The sequence below is a fragment of the Buteo buteo genome, chromosome 19 (genome assembly GCF_964188355.1).
Source record: "Buteo buteo chromosome 19, bButBut1.hap1.1, whole genome shotgun sequence".
Taxonomy (NCBI): domain Eukaryota; kingdom Metazoa; phylum Chordata; class Aves; order Accipitriformes; family Accipitridae; genus Buteo; species Buteo buteo.
In genome coordinates, this window is record NC_134189.1 from 9136583 (window position 1) to 9158091 (window position 21509).

At 47.4% G+C, this 21509-nt stretch overlaps 1 protein-coding gene across 2 annotated transcripts; it reads right to left on the reverse strand.

Annotated features, from left to right (window-relative positions):
• Positions 1 to 146: 146 nt before the first annotated feature.
• Positions 147 to 18186, reverse strand: DENND11 (DENN domain containing 11). 2 transcript variants are annotated; one of them, XM_075050775.1, is made up of 9 exons: positions 17887 to 18186; positions 11678 to 11777; positions 10447 to 10605; positions 9602 to 9755; positions 9203 to 9341; positions 8600 to 8731; positions 8264 to 8414; positions 7711 to 7779; positions 147 to 6593 (listed from the first exon to the last, which is right to left on the reverse strand). In XM_075050775.1, exons 1-9 carry the CDS (start codon positions 18131 to 18133, stop codon positions 6398 to 6400), a joined length of 1347 nt encoding a protein of 448 aa, XP_074906876.1. In that variant the 5' UTR covers positions 18134 to 18186; the 3' UTR covers positions 147 to 6397. The 2 variants fall into 2 exon arrangements, with proteins under 2 accessions (XP_074906876.1, XP_074906877.1); XM_075050776.1 differs by lacking the exons at positions 147 to 6593; positions 7711 to 7779 and adding an exon at positions 7791 to 8164.
• Positions 18187 to 21509: the final 3323 nt, after the last annotated feature.

Genomic DNA, 21509 nt, shown 5'->3' on the forward strand with positions numbered 1-21509 from the left:
TTGTCTTTGTGTTTTAAGAGTTTAAGTCTACTTTACCCATGTATAAATCTTGCAAAACCTGGGATCTTTGAAGAAATTTATGTTTGGGGAGTAATGCTAAGGAAGTCTATGAAATGTTGGAATTGCTACATTAAAACAGGTGGTTGGTTATCTACTCTGTCACAAAATAAATTGGAGATAGGTGATACAAAGCTTCAGAGGAACTTTAAAAATTCCCCATATGTATCTGGATAAGATATTTATGGTGTGGTTTTTTTTTCGTCTTGCCAGATCCAACAGCACAGAGTTCCAGTTAATAATAGAGTAGAAATATATTCCTTTGATCAAGTTTAGGTGTATTACAGAGAAGCAAATTGGAAAATGTCATCATTGACCCAAAGCTGTATGAAGTACATGTCGAAAGACTCTTTTAACAAGCCAAATGAGTCTTTTTTTGTAAGTATTCCTTTTATTCCTGTAGTAGTATAACACAAATAAGGGCATCCAAATAACTTTTATTATTCATTGTGTCTGGTTGCTCTTCTCTAATGTAAACAGTGCTTACCACTCCTTATGCAACCTACATCCCCTTGAGCCTCAGCACCGTAATTAGTTTTGTTGCTTTTCTGAGCTTTTGTTTATAGCTTTGCTTTAATTGCTGAAAGGAAATATTACTGATTTAGGCAAGGTTATGTGTTGCCCTTCTTATTGTAACTTACAAGTTGACATGAATCTGCCTTGCTTACTGAAAGAAAAAAATTGATCCTTATTTTTCTGATGCAATTGTTATTTGTACGTGATCTAGTCTAAGTTCATCTGTTGATTCTTTGCTGTAATCAAAATAAGGACATTAGTGAATTGACTTCCAGCTGCTTTGTTGAAGACTGCATCCTGGCTGCATGCTGGTGCAACAGCATCCTCTGCTGGAGACTTGCTAAAGGAAAAACGCTTTGAAGGGGGAAGTAGGGTTGGTTTTCTGCATGATGCTGGAACCAAACTGAACGCGGTCCTTCCCTTGACTGTACTGTGGAGAAACTAATTACCTAAGCTATTGGGGCAAGCACCCATCACTTTCTTGACTAAGGTCTAGGGGAGTAGAAGCTTGCTAGTTCTTTTTAATAGTTATGCTGGTGATAGGGCCTGTGTTGTGCTGTCTTTCTTTTGCTCTGCAGCAATTAGGAGTGCCCAGTGGACCCCTGGGTCACTCTCCAAGGACCATGTTGGCTGTGCTCTGCTCTTTTTGCTTGCCACAGAAACGCCGTGAACGTTGCTTTACAGCCACTGGCTCATTCAGAGTCAGGGGCAGTTCTCACCAACTGAGTTTTTCCTCAAGCTGATGCTTCTGTAATAAAATCAGCAATGTTTTTTTCTCAAGTGGCAGGAAAGACAAGGCAGCAGCCATTTCAAAAAGGTAAGCTTTAATTGTATTAAAAAATACCCACGTTTTAGTAAGCAGTTTTTCTACACAGCCACAGGCCTATGGGAGCAACCACACATCTGCAAGATGCGAACAACATCAGAGCTGTTAGAACTACAACCAGCCTGCTGCAAGGAGTGAGATGGTAAGAACTAGCTTCTGGTTCACCTGTACCAGTTTACAGGAAAAACGACTAATTCTCTTCCATATTATCAGATGCATGGCTCCCATTGCAGTATGATTCCTTGCTTGAGGGTAACCAAGAGCTCCCTTCAGAACTGGTATTGTTAATGCTGTCCTGATGTTAAACTACCAAGTATCATCTGAGACAGGCTGATATTTAAATATTCATATCAGCATAAGTTGAGTAGCTTGTATAAATACCATTCAAGTCATTTTTTCCCCTTCCTCTACAGTTCAGAGGTCTACCAGTATGGGGCGGTTCTAGACCTCTGAATTGCAACATTCAGAGGGGAGGTGTGAGGAAAACATTACATAAAAGAAGCAGGGGCTGAACCTGCTATCTACAATGTTGAGGAAAGGACTCAGTTCTCATGTTTCTGTCTGGCAGCAAGATAAACAACTTTCTTTGTATGAACTCCAAGACAGGAAGCAGGAGTAGAAACCTAGGTCCCACTCATGAAAACATTTATCCTAGCTTCAACTTACAGTCCATTCTAGAAAGGCTTAAAATACTATAACATAAATAAAAAGGAAGGATAACAACCTAATGATGGACCAGCCCAAGGCACCCATTTATTTCAACCATGATTAAACATTCCCATTTGAATGGCATGTTGCATTAACCAGGACCTGAAATGCTGGTTCATAGGCATCTAGTACCCTCTGTTTTAGACAGACATATCATTCTGTTAAGTCAGTACATTCCAGTCCCTCGCAAAAGACATAATCACCAGACCGCTAGCTTTGGTGGGGCAGAAAGGAGACAGCAACTAACAGAAATAATAGCTATGATGAGAGAATTTGGGTTAGTATGCATGCTTTGTACCTAGACTTTTGCATTAGGATAGAGTGCTCTTGCCTTTCCCCTTCCCAGAGCAAAACATGCCTGTCCCTTGCCTAGTCTGTCACCAAGAGGGCCACAGCTACTCCTAGCTTTTTGCCCATTAACTTTGGCAGTTCTTAAAATGGAAGAAGTATTACAATAGCACTGCTTTACAGAGTAAGCTGTACAGTAAGCTACTTTGCCTTGAAAAGGTGATGGAACTTTCTTCTGCCCTTAAGGATGCTGGATAGGCAAGCTCATCTCCTGTGACAGACATGACCATTAGCTCTTACATTGGAGTAACTACTTAATATATGCTAGAAAATAAGGTATTAGCATGTCTCTAAGACAAATCTGAATTCTTTAATTCAGTAAAATGCCTTTCTCCTAGTATCCATTATAGTTTTTAGCTGTACTTGGCTCTATGCAGCTTGGCCTAACCTTGCAGTGAGAAGACTTTTGCATGATTTAAGTGTCTAGCATGGTATCCCTTGTTCAGATTGAAAACCTAGCTTTCATTTCTCTCTCAGGGTTTACCCTCCAATCTAGATAGTACAAGTAATAATAATACATTACTTGATTATACATTTCTAGTGCAACTTGAGTTAAGATGCAATTATGAAGCTCTTGCTCTCCTGTTGAAACTCAAGCAAGTACCAGCTGGGCACCTGTAATGGCTGTGCTATGACTTGAGTGTTAGAGAGGAACATACCAGACTGTGTCTACCAGGGCATGGGATATATACATGGTTACTGTAACCACCATTCAACCTGGGCTCTGATCACAAGCAACTGACCAGAGACATCACACCAAAGAAATGAAAGGCACCACTGTAAAGGCAAAGTACTTAAAATGGAGAAGAGGATTTTTGCAGTAATCAGCAATATTCTACCTTATGCCACACTTTCCTCCCTAATTCAAAATACACCAAGTAACTGTCTCCCATCCCACTGCTAGTATTGAAAAAAGCAACTGTTAAGTGCCAAGGAGGGGCTTTTAAAAGTATGCACTTAACTGTTTTACCTTGAATTATGTTATCTCCTGGAAAGATAAGATTCAGTGAAGTTGGTTCCAAACAAAAACAGCCTACTGAACAAGCCCTCATGGCCCAAGCTGTAGCCATTTGTTTATATTATGTACCCATTTTATCAAGGATTTTCCACATGTGACAACAATGAAAGCAATGTCTATTAGAAAAGGGGAGTACAGGTGGAAAATTCTTTTGCACCAAATCCAACAAGGAAGGGTTAGGCTAGAGAAGTCTTTTTGTTCTGTTTTCTGTCTTCTGTAGCAGTCACCTGCCAAGAGAGGCTGTAGAGAAGCAGAATTACAAGGAAGAGGAAAATAGGCTGTACCCATCCGGCTCGGATGTAGCAGGGATGCTGCTTTCACAGTAATCTGCTTGCTTTGATGCTTCTGCACCCACACTACTGCTGGCAACTGAAGCCCTAGTTTCTGGAAAGCAGAGGTTTAATAAATGTCAAATAGTAATTTCAGGAGGTTCTGCTCAGTGGGCTCTAGCAGTGCTGTCTAGTAGACCTGATGTCCTGACAGCTTGTGAACATAGTGCTCTGATGCAGGGTGTTAGAAAGCCTCTGACTGCAGAGGCTGTAAAATTTCAGTGACAAATTAAACGTTTGTTTCTATTTAGTTCAGCAAAAGAACTACTGACATCAATGAGAACAGGAAGCCATTAACAGCTGACCACAGCTAAACTATGTAGCAAACCTTCAAGAAAGTGAGAGGAGGAATTGCTAGAGACTAATTTCAGTTCCTTTTTTTTATATCTGAAGGAAGTTAAGTAAGTGACAGCAATACAATGCCAGCTATACCTCCTCAGGGATCTTCACTGCAGACAGCATGTGAAAACTAAAGTGGAAGTTAGAAAAAACCATGGAGATTGTGGGTCACTTTTATACTAGAGGTGTCAATTTAAAAACAAAGCCTTAAGGAAAGCGTTTTCTTTCTATTAAATGATATTCAGCTCTGTTTTTTCCTCTTTCCCCATTTTTTTCCCCAGCCTTCTAAGGATGATTACATTACAGTCGTGAGCAACTGGTAATACAAGCAGCAGCATGTTTTCTCCTGTACAAAAACATTCAAAGCCCTGAAAAAGCAGGCAGGGGAGTGGCTGCTCAGAGAGAGGCAGATCACAGGAACATAATATGCTGAAGCTTGTACCAATGAACTGTGCAATAAGCCTTGTGAGGCCCCTGATCCCCACACCTCACTAAAACCTCTGAATCCACAGCAAGCAAAACTACATAGCCTTCAAGGAGAAACAGGACATGCCAGCTTGCTTCCTTCCAGATGGAGACAATCCACAGAGGATCTACTTGGAGCACATTTGCATCACCTGTTTTAAAAAGAATTAGTGGGTGAGACTTCGGTGGTGCAGGCTCTGCCTCATCCTATAAAATGCTAGGATAAATGGATACATCAGCTACAGTTTGCATTTCTACAAACTGCAGAAAGGCTCCAAGGGTGCTAAAGTCTATTACGGTAGAAGCAGCAGCTAATTAGCTATAGCCACAGTTCAGGAAGAACAGTTAGCTTAAAGCTGATGCTACTACTGGCTGAAGGATTTTGGGCAAAGCAGTCACACCTAGAACCTACAGTACCATTCTTTGATTTCGCATGGTGAACGGATTACTCTTTACTGGGATAGCCTTCCTGGAGGTAGCCACTGGTCCTGCATAAACTGAATCCTGTTCTTTCCACAGCACAAGAATAAGACACTGTTCATCTGGTTCTACAGCTTCTCTGCCCAGGAAAAAAAGGCTTGCTGTTAGACATTGCTTCTAGCAGCTGTGCCAGTTAAGAACACCAAACTCCAAGGGAACCTCCTGCAAACTGCGAAGTCGTTCCAGCCAGAAGGTCCCATACCGCTCTGTCTCACACTGAAAGCCAAGGACAGCAGCAGACAGTGCTGAAGGCTGCGTGACAAAAGGAGGATCAGCAGACATTGTTAAAGCAAAGGAGTGACAAGTACCATCTGCTACAAACGAAGGCCTAGTGACATTAGTTAAAGCATACTTATTCAACCCAATCTGGTCCAGCACCATCTGAGCTGAGGCTGGAGAACATGGTGACTGCAAGGTGGCTCAGTGATGTTGGTCCCTGTTAAATGGGAGACCATCTTGCTGGTTTGAAGATTTTTAAACCAAAGCAGCAGGTGTGATGCAACTGAAAGCCAGAGGAAGTGGTAGGAGGGATTAAGTAGAGATGGTGCTCTTCTCCAGCTATGAGATAGGTAGTCTTTGCCAGTTTATGCCACCTCAAATGCTGGAAGTGAAACCATGCTGCTCTGGTAAGCAAAGTATTAAGATTCCGTAGCACCCCCTTGTCCCAAACTTGTTTCTGCCATTGATGAGGAAGGGTGGCTTTATTCCAACTCAGCTGCTAAAATTGGGTGAGGGGTGTTTAAAGGAGTCCTGGTTTTTTTATCATTGGTTTAACTGTCCCCACCAATAAACATGGTAGGACAGATGTTTTATGAGACTGGGCCACTGACAGCCTGTGCTGAAGCTCTCTTCAGTCCCCAAGTGGAAGAGGGGATAATAGGAGGGTTTTTCCAGTCAAGTCTTGAGGGCTCAGCTACAGCATTTCACATTGGTCCCCATCAGACAAAGTGCTTTCCTGAAGTCTTCAGCCCTCAGGTATCCAGGCTAGGCCAAAACCTAGCTATCACTGGCAACAGTGAGGATTGGTGCAAAGGTGCCACTGGTCCTATCTAAACAAGACAAAAAAACACAAATGAAAGGGAGACAAAACCAAACAAAAAAACCCCAAACCTGGAGCAGGTACTCATTGGGAAGATGAGGGGGAGAAAATAAAATCACATTTTGTTTTAAAATTATAAATACTCTCCATATAAAGTTATTAAATAAAATGAAATCTGTCCAGTGGCTGTGGTGAGTTCCAGTGATCCTCCTAAGCAATGTCTGGTAGTCTTTAAAAAATGATCTTTGCTCCCCATCTCTCTTGCCCTTGGTTTAAGTGCAGCAGGGGTTGTCAATGACTAGCATAACATCAATGCCATACACTTCCAGTAGGTCCATAAGGAAACTTCGATCCCCTTGGGGATCCAGGCCCATGCCTCGTGCGTGGTCAGCTGTCAGTGTCTTGTCCTGGCTGGCTGACACCTCCATCAGCGTCTGAAATATGCGGTTGTTCTGCTCCATGAAAAACCTATAGGATAAAGTCAGCTAAGATGATGGCATTTGACCCCCAAAAAGCTAGCATATTTACTAAACAGGCAGCAGAGCTCCAGAACTGCATTTAACCCCCTTTAATCATAGAACCCACCTTCTTAGGTGATGTTGTAGTAGTTTTCCATCCACCCTATGGATGACCCAGAATAAACAAAGATAGCAGTAACTTTTAATTTACAGCAGTGCTTCTGTCTGGCTGATTTATGGTAGGCATTTCACTCTTCAGAAGCAAGCCACGTTATCAGCTAATGTGTACTTTGTGGTAACCAAGTGGGTATATCAGACCTATAGGTCCCATAACGCAAAGAAGAAAACGGCGTTGTCATCCATCTAGTAAGCCACTGGGTAAATAAATTCTCCATTACTGTGCAGAACATAGCAGTGGGAGCTACTTCTTACCTAGTGCTTTCCTAGGAACACGCAAGGCTGTTCAGAAAACTCTGACTACATGTGTGCAGCTCAGTGATCAGGGCTCTGCCCCGACAACCCTTCACACAGTTTCATCCCATTACTTCTCACCTGCTGCAGACTGTGAACAGTAGCAACAGGCAGTGAAGGACTTCAGAGGTGGCAGAGCAATTAGTTTTCATCTAATTCCATACCTCATACTCTACACCTGGTTTCTCTGTTTGCCAAGCACAAAGCCAGCCACATCAATGGGCCAGTCTTTCACATGCAGGTCTTATCTCCACACTGTTCCTCCCGCAGCATGGTACAGTGCCTGTTTCCCCTGGACATTGTCCTTTCCAGAGCCAAATGTTCTGGCATGACTAGTCCTGTAGTGCTTATGTTTTCAAAAATGGGAAGGGATTCTTGCATTTCTAATTGTGTTTTTAAAATTCCCTTCTCCCTCCCAGCACTTAAGAGACCACAGTGGAGACTAGCATGGCTGCACTTGGCTTCTCAAATTGAAAAGATGATCTGAAAAGGAAGAGCCAGTTTGGTTCTTGGATCCCTAGAGAAAGAGAGCCAACTATGGAATTATGTTAATCATGATGTTTCATAATATGCCAAACCAGTGCAACATGGAATCAGTGAAAGAGGCTCCCTAAGCCTAACCAGTGACCAACTAAGTGTTAGAGGTAGCCACTCACAAGATGAAAAGATCCTCTTCACAGGAGCTACAATCCTCGCCGACTTCTTGAGAATACATTAACATCTGCCTGAGAGAAGGGAGACAGATTAAGTGAACATACCTACAGTGAACCTCAAAGCATTATGAGAAGACAAGGATTACAACTAAAAACTTCACATCCATTTCTTGGAGACCAATCAGACTAACACTTGCCTCAATATCTGAGGCAACAGGGTAGCCTTTATACGGCACTGGACTAGAAAGCAGGCTGTTTTCAGTTCTGCTACTGATCAGTGGTGAACCAATGGTGAGTCACAACCTCTGCTTCTCTTCCTGCCTTCTATCCGCTCCATCAGCTCACTGGCAGAGTGATTGTATGTGTGCAGAGTGCCCAGCAGCTCTCACACCAGTCAGCTACAGTGGAACCAGAATCTCAAAGAGATGAGCTGAAGCAGTGGGAAACGTTGACAATTCTAAGACAAGAAGGAAAGTACAAAGGAGCAGTGTCCTCTTTATCCCACATCACACTGCTGTCCTATCGGGACCAGGACCACCCAGATGTCCATTATTACCTCTGGTCATTGAGCCGTCGGTACTTCTCCTTGTCAGCATTGTTAATTTTCAGGAGTGGTTGCAGATGCTCGTGGTGCGTCTTCACATTCTGGTTGTCCACATACACATCATAGAGATCCCGTTTCTCCTCAAAGATCTTTTCTGTTGTACCTGCCAAAATCAGAGAAGATTTTCAGAGCAGCATGTTGCTGTCCCAACAGACCAACTGTTCTCTCCTGCTTTCGTAGTCATTCCATGCACGTCCTATTTCTCATCAGTTTTATTCCACAGTCTGGTGTCTCAAGACATTTTGCAGCCTGAAGTTAAAAACGTCACGCCTAATCCATCATACTTACAGGCCACATATGATACTTCTGTCTCCAGCATTTCTATGTCTGCCACATTCACATAGAAGAATGGTTTGGACTCTGGGACAGTTCCTCCAAGACCAGGGAGTGAAACATTGGCAAGGCAACAGCAGCAATACACTGCGGACAAGAGAAGTACATCCTGAGATGCTTTCAGTATTCCCTCAAGGACATTCTGAGCCCCACTTACCCAGTTCTCCCACACACTTCTATGAAAACAATGGTTAGAGCTGTGAAATGCCCCTGAACACCAGAACTTCTCAAGTGGGGACATCCTGTTTTGGATAGGAAATAATCAGTTCTCCCATAGGAATCCCATGTTCTAGATGCCACAAATTCATTCAGCACTCCTATTGTCCTGTGCTGAGAGGAACTGTGTTTGACAATGCCAGGTATGTCCTTACCCAAAAGGCCTGAAGAAAAGCATTTTGTAGGAAATGGGTAAATGCAGGCTGAACAGTATCTTCACAAGGAATGGTTGCAATGGATTTTGAAGACCTGCGTGATGTCTATCCCCCTCAGTACCCACAGGCATTTCTGCAGTGCTTCAGCCTACTACATCAGAGCACTGCGGTGTCCCTGGAAACATACCTCTATAGCAGACAACTCCAACTGGGGGCGGTGAAAATATCAATATGCGCTTGCGCAGCAGGGCAAACTTCCAGAGGACAAGAATCTGCTCACCGAAGAATTTGATGAACTGAGACATACAGCCAGCAGGGTGTGTGATCTGCAGGTGGAGGGAAAGAGAAGAAAAAAGCTCAGAGGTGAAGCAGGGACACATGCACAGATGCTAAGTCTAAATGTGGGAGCAAGACCAGCACACAGCAATGACAGGGAACTGCAGCTTGTAACAGTCCAAGTAACAAAATCTTATCTAAAGCAGCCTACAAAGCGCTGGAGTGACTGCTTATATAAAGAAGTATGAGACACCACCAAGAAGCAGCACCATGCTGCCCACTCCTGCAAGCTTCAGAGCACCTGCCTCACCTTCATTTCTGGGTACATGTATCTGTGGATGGATGGCAGCCAGTGGACAGGTTGCTGAGAGGTGGCGGTGCCCTTGCTATCAGGGAGAACTCCTTTCTTGTCATCATAGAATGCCTCTAGATGGGAGTAGTGCCCTGGCATCTCCAGCTGGTGTCTGTAAAAGAAAGGAAAAAAGAGATCTGCAGTGTCTCCAGACTCTACTTATTAAGTGCCTTGCCCCCAGCCAACATCTGCTTTCCCAGCTAGCAAAGGAGCCCTGGGTGCCTCCAGTTGCACAGACTTATCCAGGAGCGCAGCTGAAGCGTCAGGAGTAACACCAGCTTTCAGTGCAGCCAGAGAACACGGGCAGGACTGAAGCAGACAGCAAGCTGATGTATCCATAGTACTGATCCTCTTCTAAAGTATGCTCAGGTAGGAACAGCTTTTCATTCTACCATCACCATTTTCCCTGCCAAGTCCACTCAACACAGCTAAAGCACACACCTAGCCAGGATCACCATCATAGGTTTAGAAGCCTCTGTGAGCCCTTAGTAAAATGGTTTTCAGAAGGAGAAAAGGAGAACTTCTTGTCCTCTCAACTCTCCCCTTGACACTTATGTCCACACAAAATAAGTAGGATTTGGATAGCATTTGACTAGCCTGTTAGCAATGAACAGAGTGCTGCTATCATTTCCTTGTCTCCTTCCCGTTGTGAACCTGTAACTTTCCGGAGAAGTAGTTATTCAAGGAAGTCGTAGCTCAGTGTTGTAGCCAAATTCTCACTCACGCCTAAAACCGCTCTCCATCAGGGCAACATTACCTCTCCTAGGCAGGGAGTGGCCAGCCCCATTCCCAAGGGAACTTACCTGACCTGGTTCTCCAGGAAGTGCATGTACCTATACAGCAGGGTGTAGGAAGGGGAGAGAATCCCCACGGACTTCATGCGGGCACCACGCTCTAACTCACTCTCCACAGGCATGTTGGCAAAGCAGGCCAGTCCAAAACAGAGCCCCTTCCGGAAATAACTGGAGACAAATGTTTGACAGAAGGGTTAGTGTTAAAAAGAGCAAAAAGGAAGGAAGGAAGAAAGGTAACTGACGACAAAAAATAGTGATTAGGGAACACAGTTCCTTCTTTAAGGAACCCCCTGAAATCCCACCCTGCTATCTGAAGGACTGAGGACAGGCCTTGGGTGTCCTAGTCTTCTCAGGAACGAGACAGGACATTTAAAGCAAGAGTTCCCAGGAGTTCCCACTAAAGCCCCTACCAGCCACGTCACTGGAACGCAAGAAAGGAAAGAAGTTGGAAGAAAGACCAGCAGATGATGCAGGACCCAGCCAACGCAGTGCCCTTCTTCCAAGGAAGAAAAGCCTGCAGTGCATGAAGTTCTGAGTACAGTCTAGCTACCTAGTCATATTTTGGGTGCCAGCATGTCGAAGCATACTCTAGCTGAGTAAAAGGGTTCAGGTCACGTGCCTTTGAGAAAGTAACTGTTATTCCTGACCAAAAGGAATTGTGACACTGCAATTCATTGCAAAACATTGCTGCATTGCAACACTGGGTTAGTAAAAGGATGGGAACGCAGAAGATTCCTAGCTTATGTCTTTCCACTGAAGGAAGGAGCTAGCAAAGAAGAAAGTGAGCAAGGACCGTTTATCACAACATTTAAAGGATCCAAAAGCACTTGCAGAATTAAGAACCTTTTTCTAAGTCCAGTTCCTGCAAAATCCTTCCCGTTTCAGTTCTGCCATCCTTTCCCCTTCACCCTAGGCCTCTGCTGACAGTCCCAGTAGCAGCACTGCAGTATGATTTGCCCAATATGCATTAAAATTTGCACACCAAGAAGCTGGCCTGCCCCATTCACCAGCTGGCCTCCACAGCCAAAGCTGTCATGCAGCAGATCCCCACAGCTGGTACTTGATATGATGTTGAGAGTAACTGAAGAGTATCTTTGGCTCAGCTAGATACAGTTTAGCAGCACGTTTATGCAGGAACTCAACTTCATAGATGGTATTTTTCTTGCATGTTCTGAGTTAAGGGATGGTGGTGTAGGTTTACAGCTTAGAGAAAGAAGTAATATAGCTCAGACATACTCACATGAAATCTGACTGGATTTTGTGGGACCCACTTGCCATGGATTTGAATTCCACACCTTCTAAATCAATATCTTGGGGTAAACACCACTCCACCATGTTGCCTGCAGAGAAGCAAATTTATTTTATTGGGTAAACTTGAACACAGCACTCATTTCGAAAGCGCAAACAGTAGCAACAGCAAGTTGTTGCTTTTACATCACTGGGATGCCAGTAACAGCGCACTAACGCAACTCCTGAACCCCTAAATTGTCACAGACAGTAGCTGACATACTATACTCCACATCTCTTGCAAACGTTACTTGTTGCAGCACAACACCCTGATATTGCAGGACTTCTGGAGCCGTTTCTGAGGCTAGTGCTATTTTGTGGGTTTACCCTTTATAAGCTGAATCACATAGCAGCTACAATTTTACCTGACAGTGGATAAGCTATGGTATTAACGCTGTTCCACTCAGGCCATCTACACGAGTACCCAATATAGAAAGAACCCAAAGTATAGACTGCTGCTCTTTAGGATGAGTTTCTGCAACAGCTCATACCACCATCAATATTGTCCTTTGGCAGGGCTCGGCAGGGCTGGTCAAACAGAAATCCCTAAGCTAGCATCCCAATCATCACTACTTCCCTGGAATCCTCATGTTTTGTATAGGATAGGAGGAGTTAGCTGAAGCTTTATATGGAGGCTGAGGTGATCCAAGTACTGCAGCATGTTTGTGCATGCTAGAATAACCAAACAAAAAAGCACAAAAATTACAAGCTAGATCAAGATTAGCAAACATCTGTCACCTGCCAACCCAGCCATAAAGCATGCAGTTGTTCAGTGGAAAAGGCCACCTGAGGAGCCTGATCCTGGAACAGATGATGTCAGAGAAGTCACAAAAAGTCCCTAAAGCCAATGAAGTCCCACTCTGCCGCTGGCAAGTTTACCATGGACAAAAAAGGGGGACTTCTTATGCTTTCCCATGCCAGCACTTCAGAGCCTAACTGCCTCATCTGGATGCTCTCACTGCACCGAGGGGTGCTCCAGGTTTACCCACTGAGTTTCTGTTCTCTGTCAGCCTGCCCATAGCAACAGCATTTGAAGTAATGCGACTTCTTTTTAGCAACAAAGCAAACAAACATTCTTCAGTATAATGCAATGGCAGGTGCAGCACGAAGATGCCTTCTACTGGTACAGTCCTTCCCCTGCCCTTTGGGGTAAGCATCCCAGCTGTGTTTGCACGGCCAGTGTACGTTTGGAAGGGCCTTACACTCAGCTGAGACTTTAAGATGTATTTAAATATAAGCCTCATTTCTGAAGCCTGTCTTTTGTGTTATTACTCATACTGCACAAGTATATGCATGCACTCTCGCACAGGAATTGGGCTTAGCTACTGACATTTAAATAGGCTATTTTTCTTCTCACATTGCTACTGCGTTCAGCAGACCTCCCCCAACCCTGCCTGGCAAGGACTTCAGAAAAACAACAGCATTAAGCGTGGCAATAGAAGAAGTTTTTCACCCAGCTAACCACTTCTAGTCCGCAAGTAGACCTCTCCCGCAGAACCGGCCTGGCTGGGGAGCAGCGGCAGCCTCGTGACGCCGAGCACAGCTCTGTGCAATCACACGCGAAACCACAGAGCTCTGCTGTAAAGCATCTTCGCCTCTGAGGCGTGTGAAAGGCTGGCAGAGAAAGCCAGTGACATCATGTCAGCCTGCGCGGTCCCCTGTAGGTTTTGCATATTATATATAGAAGTTGGCTTTTGTTGTTTGGGGTTTTTTGTGTGTGTGTTTGGTTTTCTTTTTAAAGGCACAAGACGCTTCCTTGAAAGAGCGAGGAAGTCAACTCTTAAGACTGTTGCCTCTTAACCACAAAACTGTGGTCAAGGCCAGATCTGCTTTTAAGTCTTGCATCACAGAGAATCACTTATTGGTCATTACCTGGAGATTAATAGATCAATATGGAAGAGCACCATCGAGCAAAGGAAACTGTTTGACTTTGTTCAGTTTAGTCACAAACACTATCAGGTATAATATCCACTAAAGAGGTGTTGAAGGGACGTGGCCCAAACAATGTCTGTTCTACAGCAGTAAGAAAGGAAAAGACACCTTGAAACAGATTCTTACCCTACACGTAACCACAAAGCAAACTTGCATATCACGCAGCTATTTTTTTTCCTGGGATCTGTCACAAGCAACCCACACCTGCACTCCTGGCCGTTCCTCACGCCACCTTGCTCTATGAACGTACAGGCGACGTGGCAGTCTGAGAACAAACGCGGAGGTATAAAAAAAATTAAGAAAGTCAGTCTGGCGAAACAGTAAAGCAAACAAAGCAAAAAGACTTCACCCAGACGCGATAGCGACTGCCAGCCTGCCCAAGAAACCGGAGGAGGGAGGAGGGAGCAATGTTGTAGAAAAACAGGAAGCATTGCCCTTCCCCATGCAGAAAGCAGCTCTCGTGCGCACAGGAAACTTTCCAAGTGAGAGTCACCCAGTGTTAGAGAGCGGGCGAGTGGTTTTGCTGAGAGTCAAATCTGCAGATCTGGAGATCTCTTAGGAGCTACCTCCCAGCTCCAGGCCAGGTCAGAGCCAGCACTCTCAGTTTCTGGTGTGCAAAGTTAAGGATGTTCTTCCTCTTTCTCTTCTATTTTCTCTCCCCTGGATTTTCACATCCTTACAGAAGTGATGATGGCACTAGCATTTGGTGGTCATCGCCTGGCCCTCCTCACCATTAGATGTTTCCCCAAGATCTTTAGGGTCCCCACCTGTGCAATGCTACCATGTTGTGCCAGGACACAAGAAGCACGAAGTGTGACCTAGCTGTCACACTGGATCCGTTTCCTGCATGGAAGAAATGTGGGACACAAAACCAGAGTATTTGCATGTTCACTGGTGCAAAACAGATTACTTCCCTCCCTTCCCTCCTTGTCTCCCTCCATTACTCACATCACTCTTTAAACCAACAGACTGTGTGGGACCTCCACAAGGTTGACTATCATCTTCTCCATCACAGAAAAAGGGCTAAGAAGGTTCAGCCTCTCTTTGACTATTCTGATCTGACAGAGTCGATGTGGCCATGGACTTTGCTTCGTCTTTCTTTATCTCCCTCCCAAAGCAAAGTTTATTGTTGTATTTTCACTTGCATTACCCAAGACAAGTATGAGGCTCGGAAAGCACATGTGCTCTAACCAAATGCCGAGTAAGTCACACCCACCAGATGTATGCCCATTGCTGCCCGAGATAGTGTTGGGTCTTCTGTTACTACCTGCCCAAGGGAACACCCACACTAGGAAATTCAACAGCCTCGATAAAGCCCCTTATGACCATGCTCTTTAAAGGGCAGTGTTTGCACAGACCTGGTGTTCACACTTTTTGAAGCATCAGAGCATTCCCAACTGGTCACTCCCTGAAGGAGGGGACTGCCAAAGGGCAGGGAGCAACGAGAAGATGGCAAGGTTGGCTCCTGGGCTGCCACCATTCTGCACTTAATCTACAGTTCACTTTCTGCGTTAGTGCAAGAGTCGCCTTTGTAATAGTGGTGAAAAGAGCTCCTTCTCAAGTGCCACAGGGCTCACCATTCTGGAGGTGATGACAACACTGCTGATTTAGAAGCTGCCTCTGGCTGTTATGTTCGGCCGCTCACATGAGCATTGACAGAGTCCTAGGGACACCAGAACCGTAACAGTGGCCTGGCAACCCCGCAACCTACCTTCGTGAACTCATCACATGTAACTGCTAGGTAACACTGAGCTTGTCTGCTTCAAGCCCTTCTAAATTGAGGAGGAAAGCTGTTAGGTTCTTTATTAGCGTAGTAACCACTTCATCCTCCTACAGTAAAATATCTCTCACCCAATTGCTTGCCTGTATTTGAGTAAACGCTACCTGGTGTAACTACCCTCCCAGCCACCACCAGAAATCCTGCCTTTCCCATGCCTGAGCAAGCTACCAAAGAAGGTCTGCTGTGCTTTTCCTGAGCAGGATCAAGCAGGTTTCCAGCTCAGACACTGACTGGATGACCTCCTTTAAGTTACACACAAGGACCAGATACCCTTATGAACATTACAGTAGTCCTTCACATCATCTGATGTGGTTGACCCAGGAAGTCCCATATCCTTTTTCTGACCCTAGCAAGTTCACACCACTGTGGCTGCAAGATCTTTTTTTCCAAGTCCACATCCTCCATAGGGCACTTTGCCCTCCACCTGTGAAGCTGACATTTGTTGATGTGCTCCTCACAGTCCTATCATGCTCCTTACATTCAGCATCCACGTTGAGTAGCAGCAGGAGGCTAAATCTTCCTGGACTTGACAGACTACTCCAAGGCTGATGACACCCAGCATTAACTGTACATCAGATGTGAGAAGAGCTGTTTCCCAACTTTCCCTGGACTTCATTCAAAGCAACAGCTGGTTCAGAAAAACTCCTGAGAAAGCTCAGCTTTCTGCCAACCAAGACTATCTCACCATTTCGTAGAAGGCATATGCTCTTAGATTGAAAGACAACCTGCTGTTGCTGCAGTCATCCGGACTCTTCCATGTTTTGGATACTTAGGAGAAACACCTCCCCTTTCCATCTCCTGTTGGAAAGATGACATCCAATCTCATTTCAGATTTTGATGAGTCAAGACCCTCTGACCTCTAGACTGAAGACACCTCTCTCTGGTGCAGTATGAAACAGGTAACTTCTCGAAAGCCCTCTGGTGTTTCAGGACATAGTGGCCATGCTGTTCAGCAGTGTGCATTTCTGACAGCCCATCACACCTGGGGCTCCGTTCTCTTCACTACTTCCTTGGGATTTTCAGTTCGAGACTGGGATTCAGTCTTCACTATCAGGGCCCTCTTGTGAGCATGACATCAGTTACCTCCCCCTTCCACTGAAGAACGCCACCATGCTTTACAGAGCTCTTTCCTGCCTCTAGTACTTTTGCTATGGATTTGCTAAGAAAGTGTCTGTCTACTGAAGAAAGAGGAGCTCGCTCCCAGATCTGGATGCAAATGGGCTGGCTCCTCCATGTCCCAAGCTACTTCCTAAACTTTCTGATCTTACCAAGACTTTCAGCTATGCCCCACTCTTGCCTTTGCACCCCAGGTTGACACCAGGCAGTCGAAAGACCCGACAATCTGTCTTGGGACATCAGACCCCTAAGCACAGTACCTGTGTTAACAGATGCGAGGCAGGTGCTAACTTTTTATCTGTGTCATAGCATCCTGTTTTGTGGATACCGCTAGAGCAGCAAGACTAAGAAAACAAAGTTAAGATGTTTTCTGAAATGCTGATTTGCAGACTTGAAATTAATAACCTCTGCCAGTAAAAGAAGTGATACAACACCAAAGTCTGACAGTGCCGAGGGAGAGGGATATGGCAGTGAGAGGTAGAAAATACATTTCCTTGCCCCTCTCCTCTGCCCTCCTGGATCGCAGCGCTCCAATTCAAAGCGCCAGAAGTCCCCGAGATCCCACCAGAGGCCAGCCTCTAAACGCACAGGTCACCAAGAAACACACAAGCCGAGCCGCTGCTGCGGATCGTGCCCTGCGTGCCTGCCGGATTTACGCCTGCCATCGCCGCCATCCATCCCCGACAGCTGCAGGCAGGTCTACGCCACGCCACGCAGACCGAAGGATGCTCTCGAGATGCTGCTAACAGGTTGGTGCCCCCCCGGCAGGGCCGGGCAGAGGCTCGGCCCAAGGCCTGGATGCTGTGCGGGGCGCGGGAGCTGCCCTGGAGCCGTCCCCGGCATCTCCATCCCCGGGATTCCCGTCCCCGGGATCCCCGTCCCACGTCCCGCTGCCGAGTAGAGCTACGCCGGTCCCTGCCCGGGTCACCGGCTCTTCCTTCCTCCCGTCACAAGTTCTCCCCGGCGGGATGGAGATCAAGTGCAATCCCCCCCCCCCTCTCTACTCCGTTTTCGGCAACCCCCCGGCGCTCCTCGGGAGGCCGGCCGGGGCACGGGGGACCGGCAGCCGTGCCGTGCCGCGAAGCAGCGGTCTCCCGTGGGGGCAGAGGGCAGCCCGGCTCCCGCAGGCCGCTCGCCACGGGGGTCCGGCGACACGGAGGCGGCGGCGGGGGGGAGCGGTCCCCCCGCGGGAGGAGGGATGCAAAGCCGCGGGACCCGCAGCCCGGCCCCGGCCCGCATCCATCTTACTCCAGCGGCACCGGGAGCCCCAGGCCCGGCCACCGCAGGCCCCGGCCCTCAGCCCCCCCGCCCCGCCCGCCCCCGGCGCCCCTCACCCGTGCGGGGGTCGAAGGTGACCACGAAGACGGCCACGATCTGGTCCTCCTCCGCCTCCGCCCGCGACGGCCCCGCCGCCTCCGCCGGCTCCGCGCCGCCCCACGGAGCCGCGCTCCAGCCGCCGCCGAGCCGCCGCCCGCCGCCGCCGCCGCCGCCGTTGCCCGCCTCGGCCGCGGGCGGCGGCGCCGACACAGCGGGGCCCTCGGCCCAGAAAAGCAGCGGCGCCTCGTCTGCGCGCTCCACCATGGCCGCGGCCCCCCGCCCGCACGGCGCCGAGCCGAGCCGCGCCGAGCCGCGCCGCACCGGCCGCCGGCGGGGGGCGGCTCCGGGGCGGAGACGCCGCGGGGGGGCGGGGACGCGGAGGGCCACGCCCCCATCGCGGGGGTGGGGGGGTGTGTGGCGGGCGGGGCGGGGCGCCGGGGGCGGGGCGCGGGGCGGGGCTTCTGGCAGTGCCCGCCCCGGGCTGGGGGGCAGCGGGAAGGGGCTGGAGCGCAGCCGGGGCTGGTGGGGGGGGGGTCCCGGCTTCGGTGCCGTCCAGTGCCGGCTCCTGGAGGAGCACGGGGGGCTCCCTATGACAAGGCACTTCGCCCCCCCCGTGCTTCATCTCCTCCCGGAGGGCAGGGCCGGCTGCCTGCCTCCTGTGTCCCCCCCGTCAGCCAGTGACCCCAGTGTGGACCAGCTGCCTTTGTGAGCAGGAGCACCAAGGGGGAGAGGAGCCCTGTCGAGCCCATCCTACTGGGTGAGCCAAGGGAGTTGAGCAGAGCAGGATCAGGGCGAGGAAGGGGACGGTCTCCCGCACCCCCAAATTGCTGCGGTGGAAGTTGCAAGCCACTAATCTGAAAGAGTCGGTGATACCGGTCCAGTATATACTGGCATGTGTACACATATATATATGTGCTATAGAAGGACGTGCAACAGTTTTCAGAGGAGCAGGCAGAATCAGCTTGAGTTTGAAAGATGGAGACACAAGTACGACCGAGGCATCCACAGGCAGCCAACTTTTGTGTAATTACCATCCTCGTTACGCTACCACCAATGTCATTAAGTGTCATTAGGTTTAACTCAGTTCCCTAGGACTTTCTGATTAATTGGATTAGCCAATTAAGCAGGCCACAATTAAAGGGAAGATATTGTCATAAAAGCCTTAATTGTCTAACTTTTTTGCTGTTGAGCAGCTCTGAGTGTTCAATACACCATTAAGAAACACATCATCCAGTTTCCTCAACAGTGAGTTTTGGTTTTTCTCTCCTTTTTTTTGTAACGTTAGCATCCTTTTGCTGGGAGCTTCATTTCAGACAGCTCCGAGTGGGCATTTTGTTTCACAAAGCCCATGCACAAGTTTACTTTGCAGAGCTATAAACCGCAGTAGGTGGTGTTTAGCAGATGGAGTTTTTCGTGGAAGGTGACTAGTAAAGAAAAAAAAAACCAAACCCTGCACAATATTTTGTTACTGTATAAAGAAAAGCCAGATTCTGCAAATACTTGGCCACATGCTTCACTTTAACCATATAAACAGTGCCAAGCTTCATTTTGATGAGTATTTTTTTGCCTGTCGGTGATGCTAAAGTGACAGCTCATTTCTCTCCTCTCCCTCATCCCCACAGTGGTGCTGGCGTGAATGTCAGTCTGTCCCCCAGCGATCCAGGCAGGGAAAACAAATCCCAAATAAAAATTCCTCCATGACCTGCATGGGCTATTTGCGGTGTAGAGCCACTCCTGGTCCCCTTTGCTGTGTGGTTGCACCAGCGTCACCCTACCACAAAGGAGGGGACGCAGCGGGGAGAGCAGCCAGTGACGGGGAGCAGAGGCTGCCAGTGCTGGCTCCGAGATAGGTGAAATGTCATCACCTTCCAAGCTCTCGGCTTTTGGTGAAAAAGCCCTCGTGGGACAAGAGACCTGGTGGCACCAGAGCCATTTACACTGCTTTGGCCAGCAGTCTGGGCCTGCTGAGGGCACACCGCTTGTTGGATATGTGCAAAAGCCAAAGGCCGCGTTTTCTAATTTATTATTTCACCAAAATGTAAAAGACCTAGGCCAGGAGAGAATATGACCCTTTTAGGAGGAAAAAGTCTCCTTCAAAGGAAAATGAACACATTTTCCCCTCCAACTGAAGGCTAAGAAAATTGTCATCAGGTCTTTGAGTAACCCTCCAGAAGAAATATGAAATGAAAATGTAGTGGTTTTTAGTTAGAAGGTGCAAGATGAACAAGTTAGGCCGTCTTTACAGAGCAAGTCCAACTTTTCTCCATTACATATCACATTCCTCCTTAGAAAAATGGATACTGCTTATAAACCCTGAGGAAAAAAAAAAAAGTGTTTCAGATGGGTTTGAAGACTGTGATCTGAAGGAGTTGCATTGCTGGGTTATTAATCAAAATGTAGTTATGGGGATTAAAAGCATTATTTCCTCAGATTTAAAATAAAATATTCCTATCCAAGGCTCCAAGTACCAAACATCTGATTAATACAGTCAGATCACAGCAGTACTAAAGCAGTCCTGTCATAGGATCTCAGCTGGCCAGATGCTGCAGAGACAGCTTTTCATAGCAAAAAGCAGCCAGTGCTGGCACTCCCAGGCTTTTGGACCTCACTCAAGGTAAGGCGCAGGGACACGCAGCAGCTGCGTTGCAGGGGAAGGGAGTCTGCACGGCAGCAACAGGCTCTGTGCCTGGAAGAAACGCTACAACTTCTGCTCCAGATGCAGCAGTAAAACCAAGACTGAGTTCCCGGCATGTCCTCCTAATACAGCTTAGGTGGCCTGGATCAAATGAATTGCTAGTCACGGTCTTAACAGGCAGCTTCAGAGACCCATATGGGTCACTTTTCATTCAAAGACCAGGTTAGGAGGACTGAGTGACCTCAGATCGACATGCCCCTTTATTTCCTGGTGGGAACTCCCCTTGACACGTGCACGGGAAAGCACACATTGGTCTGACAAACCCCCATCTCCTCTGGGCTGCTGCCACGTCCAATTTCTGCATGTCCTTCTAGCATCTCCTTCTAGCGTCTCCTCAATGCTAAGAAAAAAGTTGCCATAACCTCATTCCCAGTTAGTTAAAGCTCGCTCTGGTCCCGCTTTGAAATGCAGGCTCACAAAGGCACAGAAAGATCCCTGTTTTTTACAGAAAGGTGCAGCAAGAGGAGATATTGACCCACTCCCGGCAAGCTGCAGAGCAACCCTACCTGCGGGGCTGCCTTCACCGAGGCAGCCAGCTTCTCCCTCCTCTCCCTTGAAACCTCAAGCTGGGAAACCATACAAAGACCTGTGTATGGTCCCTAATTCTCTCCTGAAGTCTAGCACGTTATAAATTAGGCTGCTAACCTCTCCGTGCAGGCTGCAACGCTTGTCCAAGCTAACACACGTCTAAATGCAAGAAGTGAAATTCAGACTTAAAAGAAGGAAGCACAGGGCACCGTCACCACAAGCCTAATCACTTAGACAAGTAAAGCCCACAAAGACTGTATCTCTGATGGGATTAGCATGGAGCAGACTGGCTGTCAGCAGACATCACCTCCCCGTAGGCCCTGAGAAGCCGGAGGAGGGAAGAGCGTGCAGAAGCAAGGAGATGACTCAGATGGAGCCCTTGCTCCCTGCAAAGCTGGTTGCAGGCACAGCAAATCC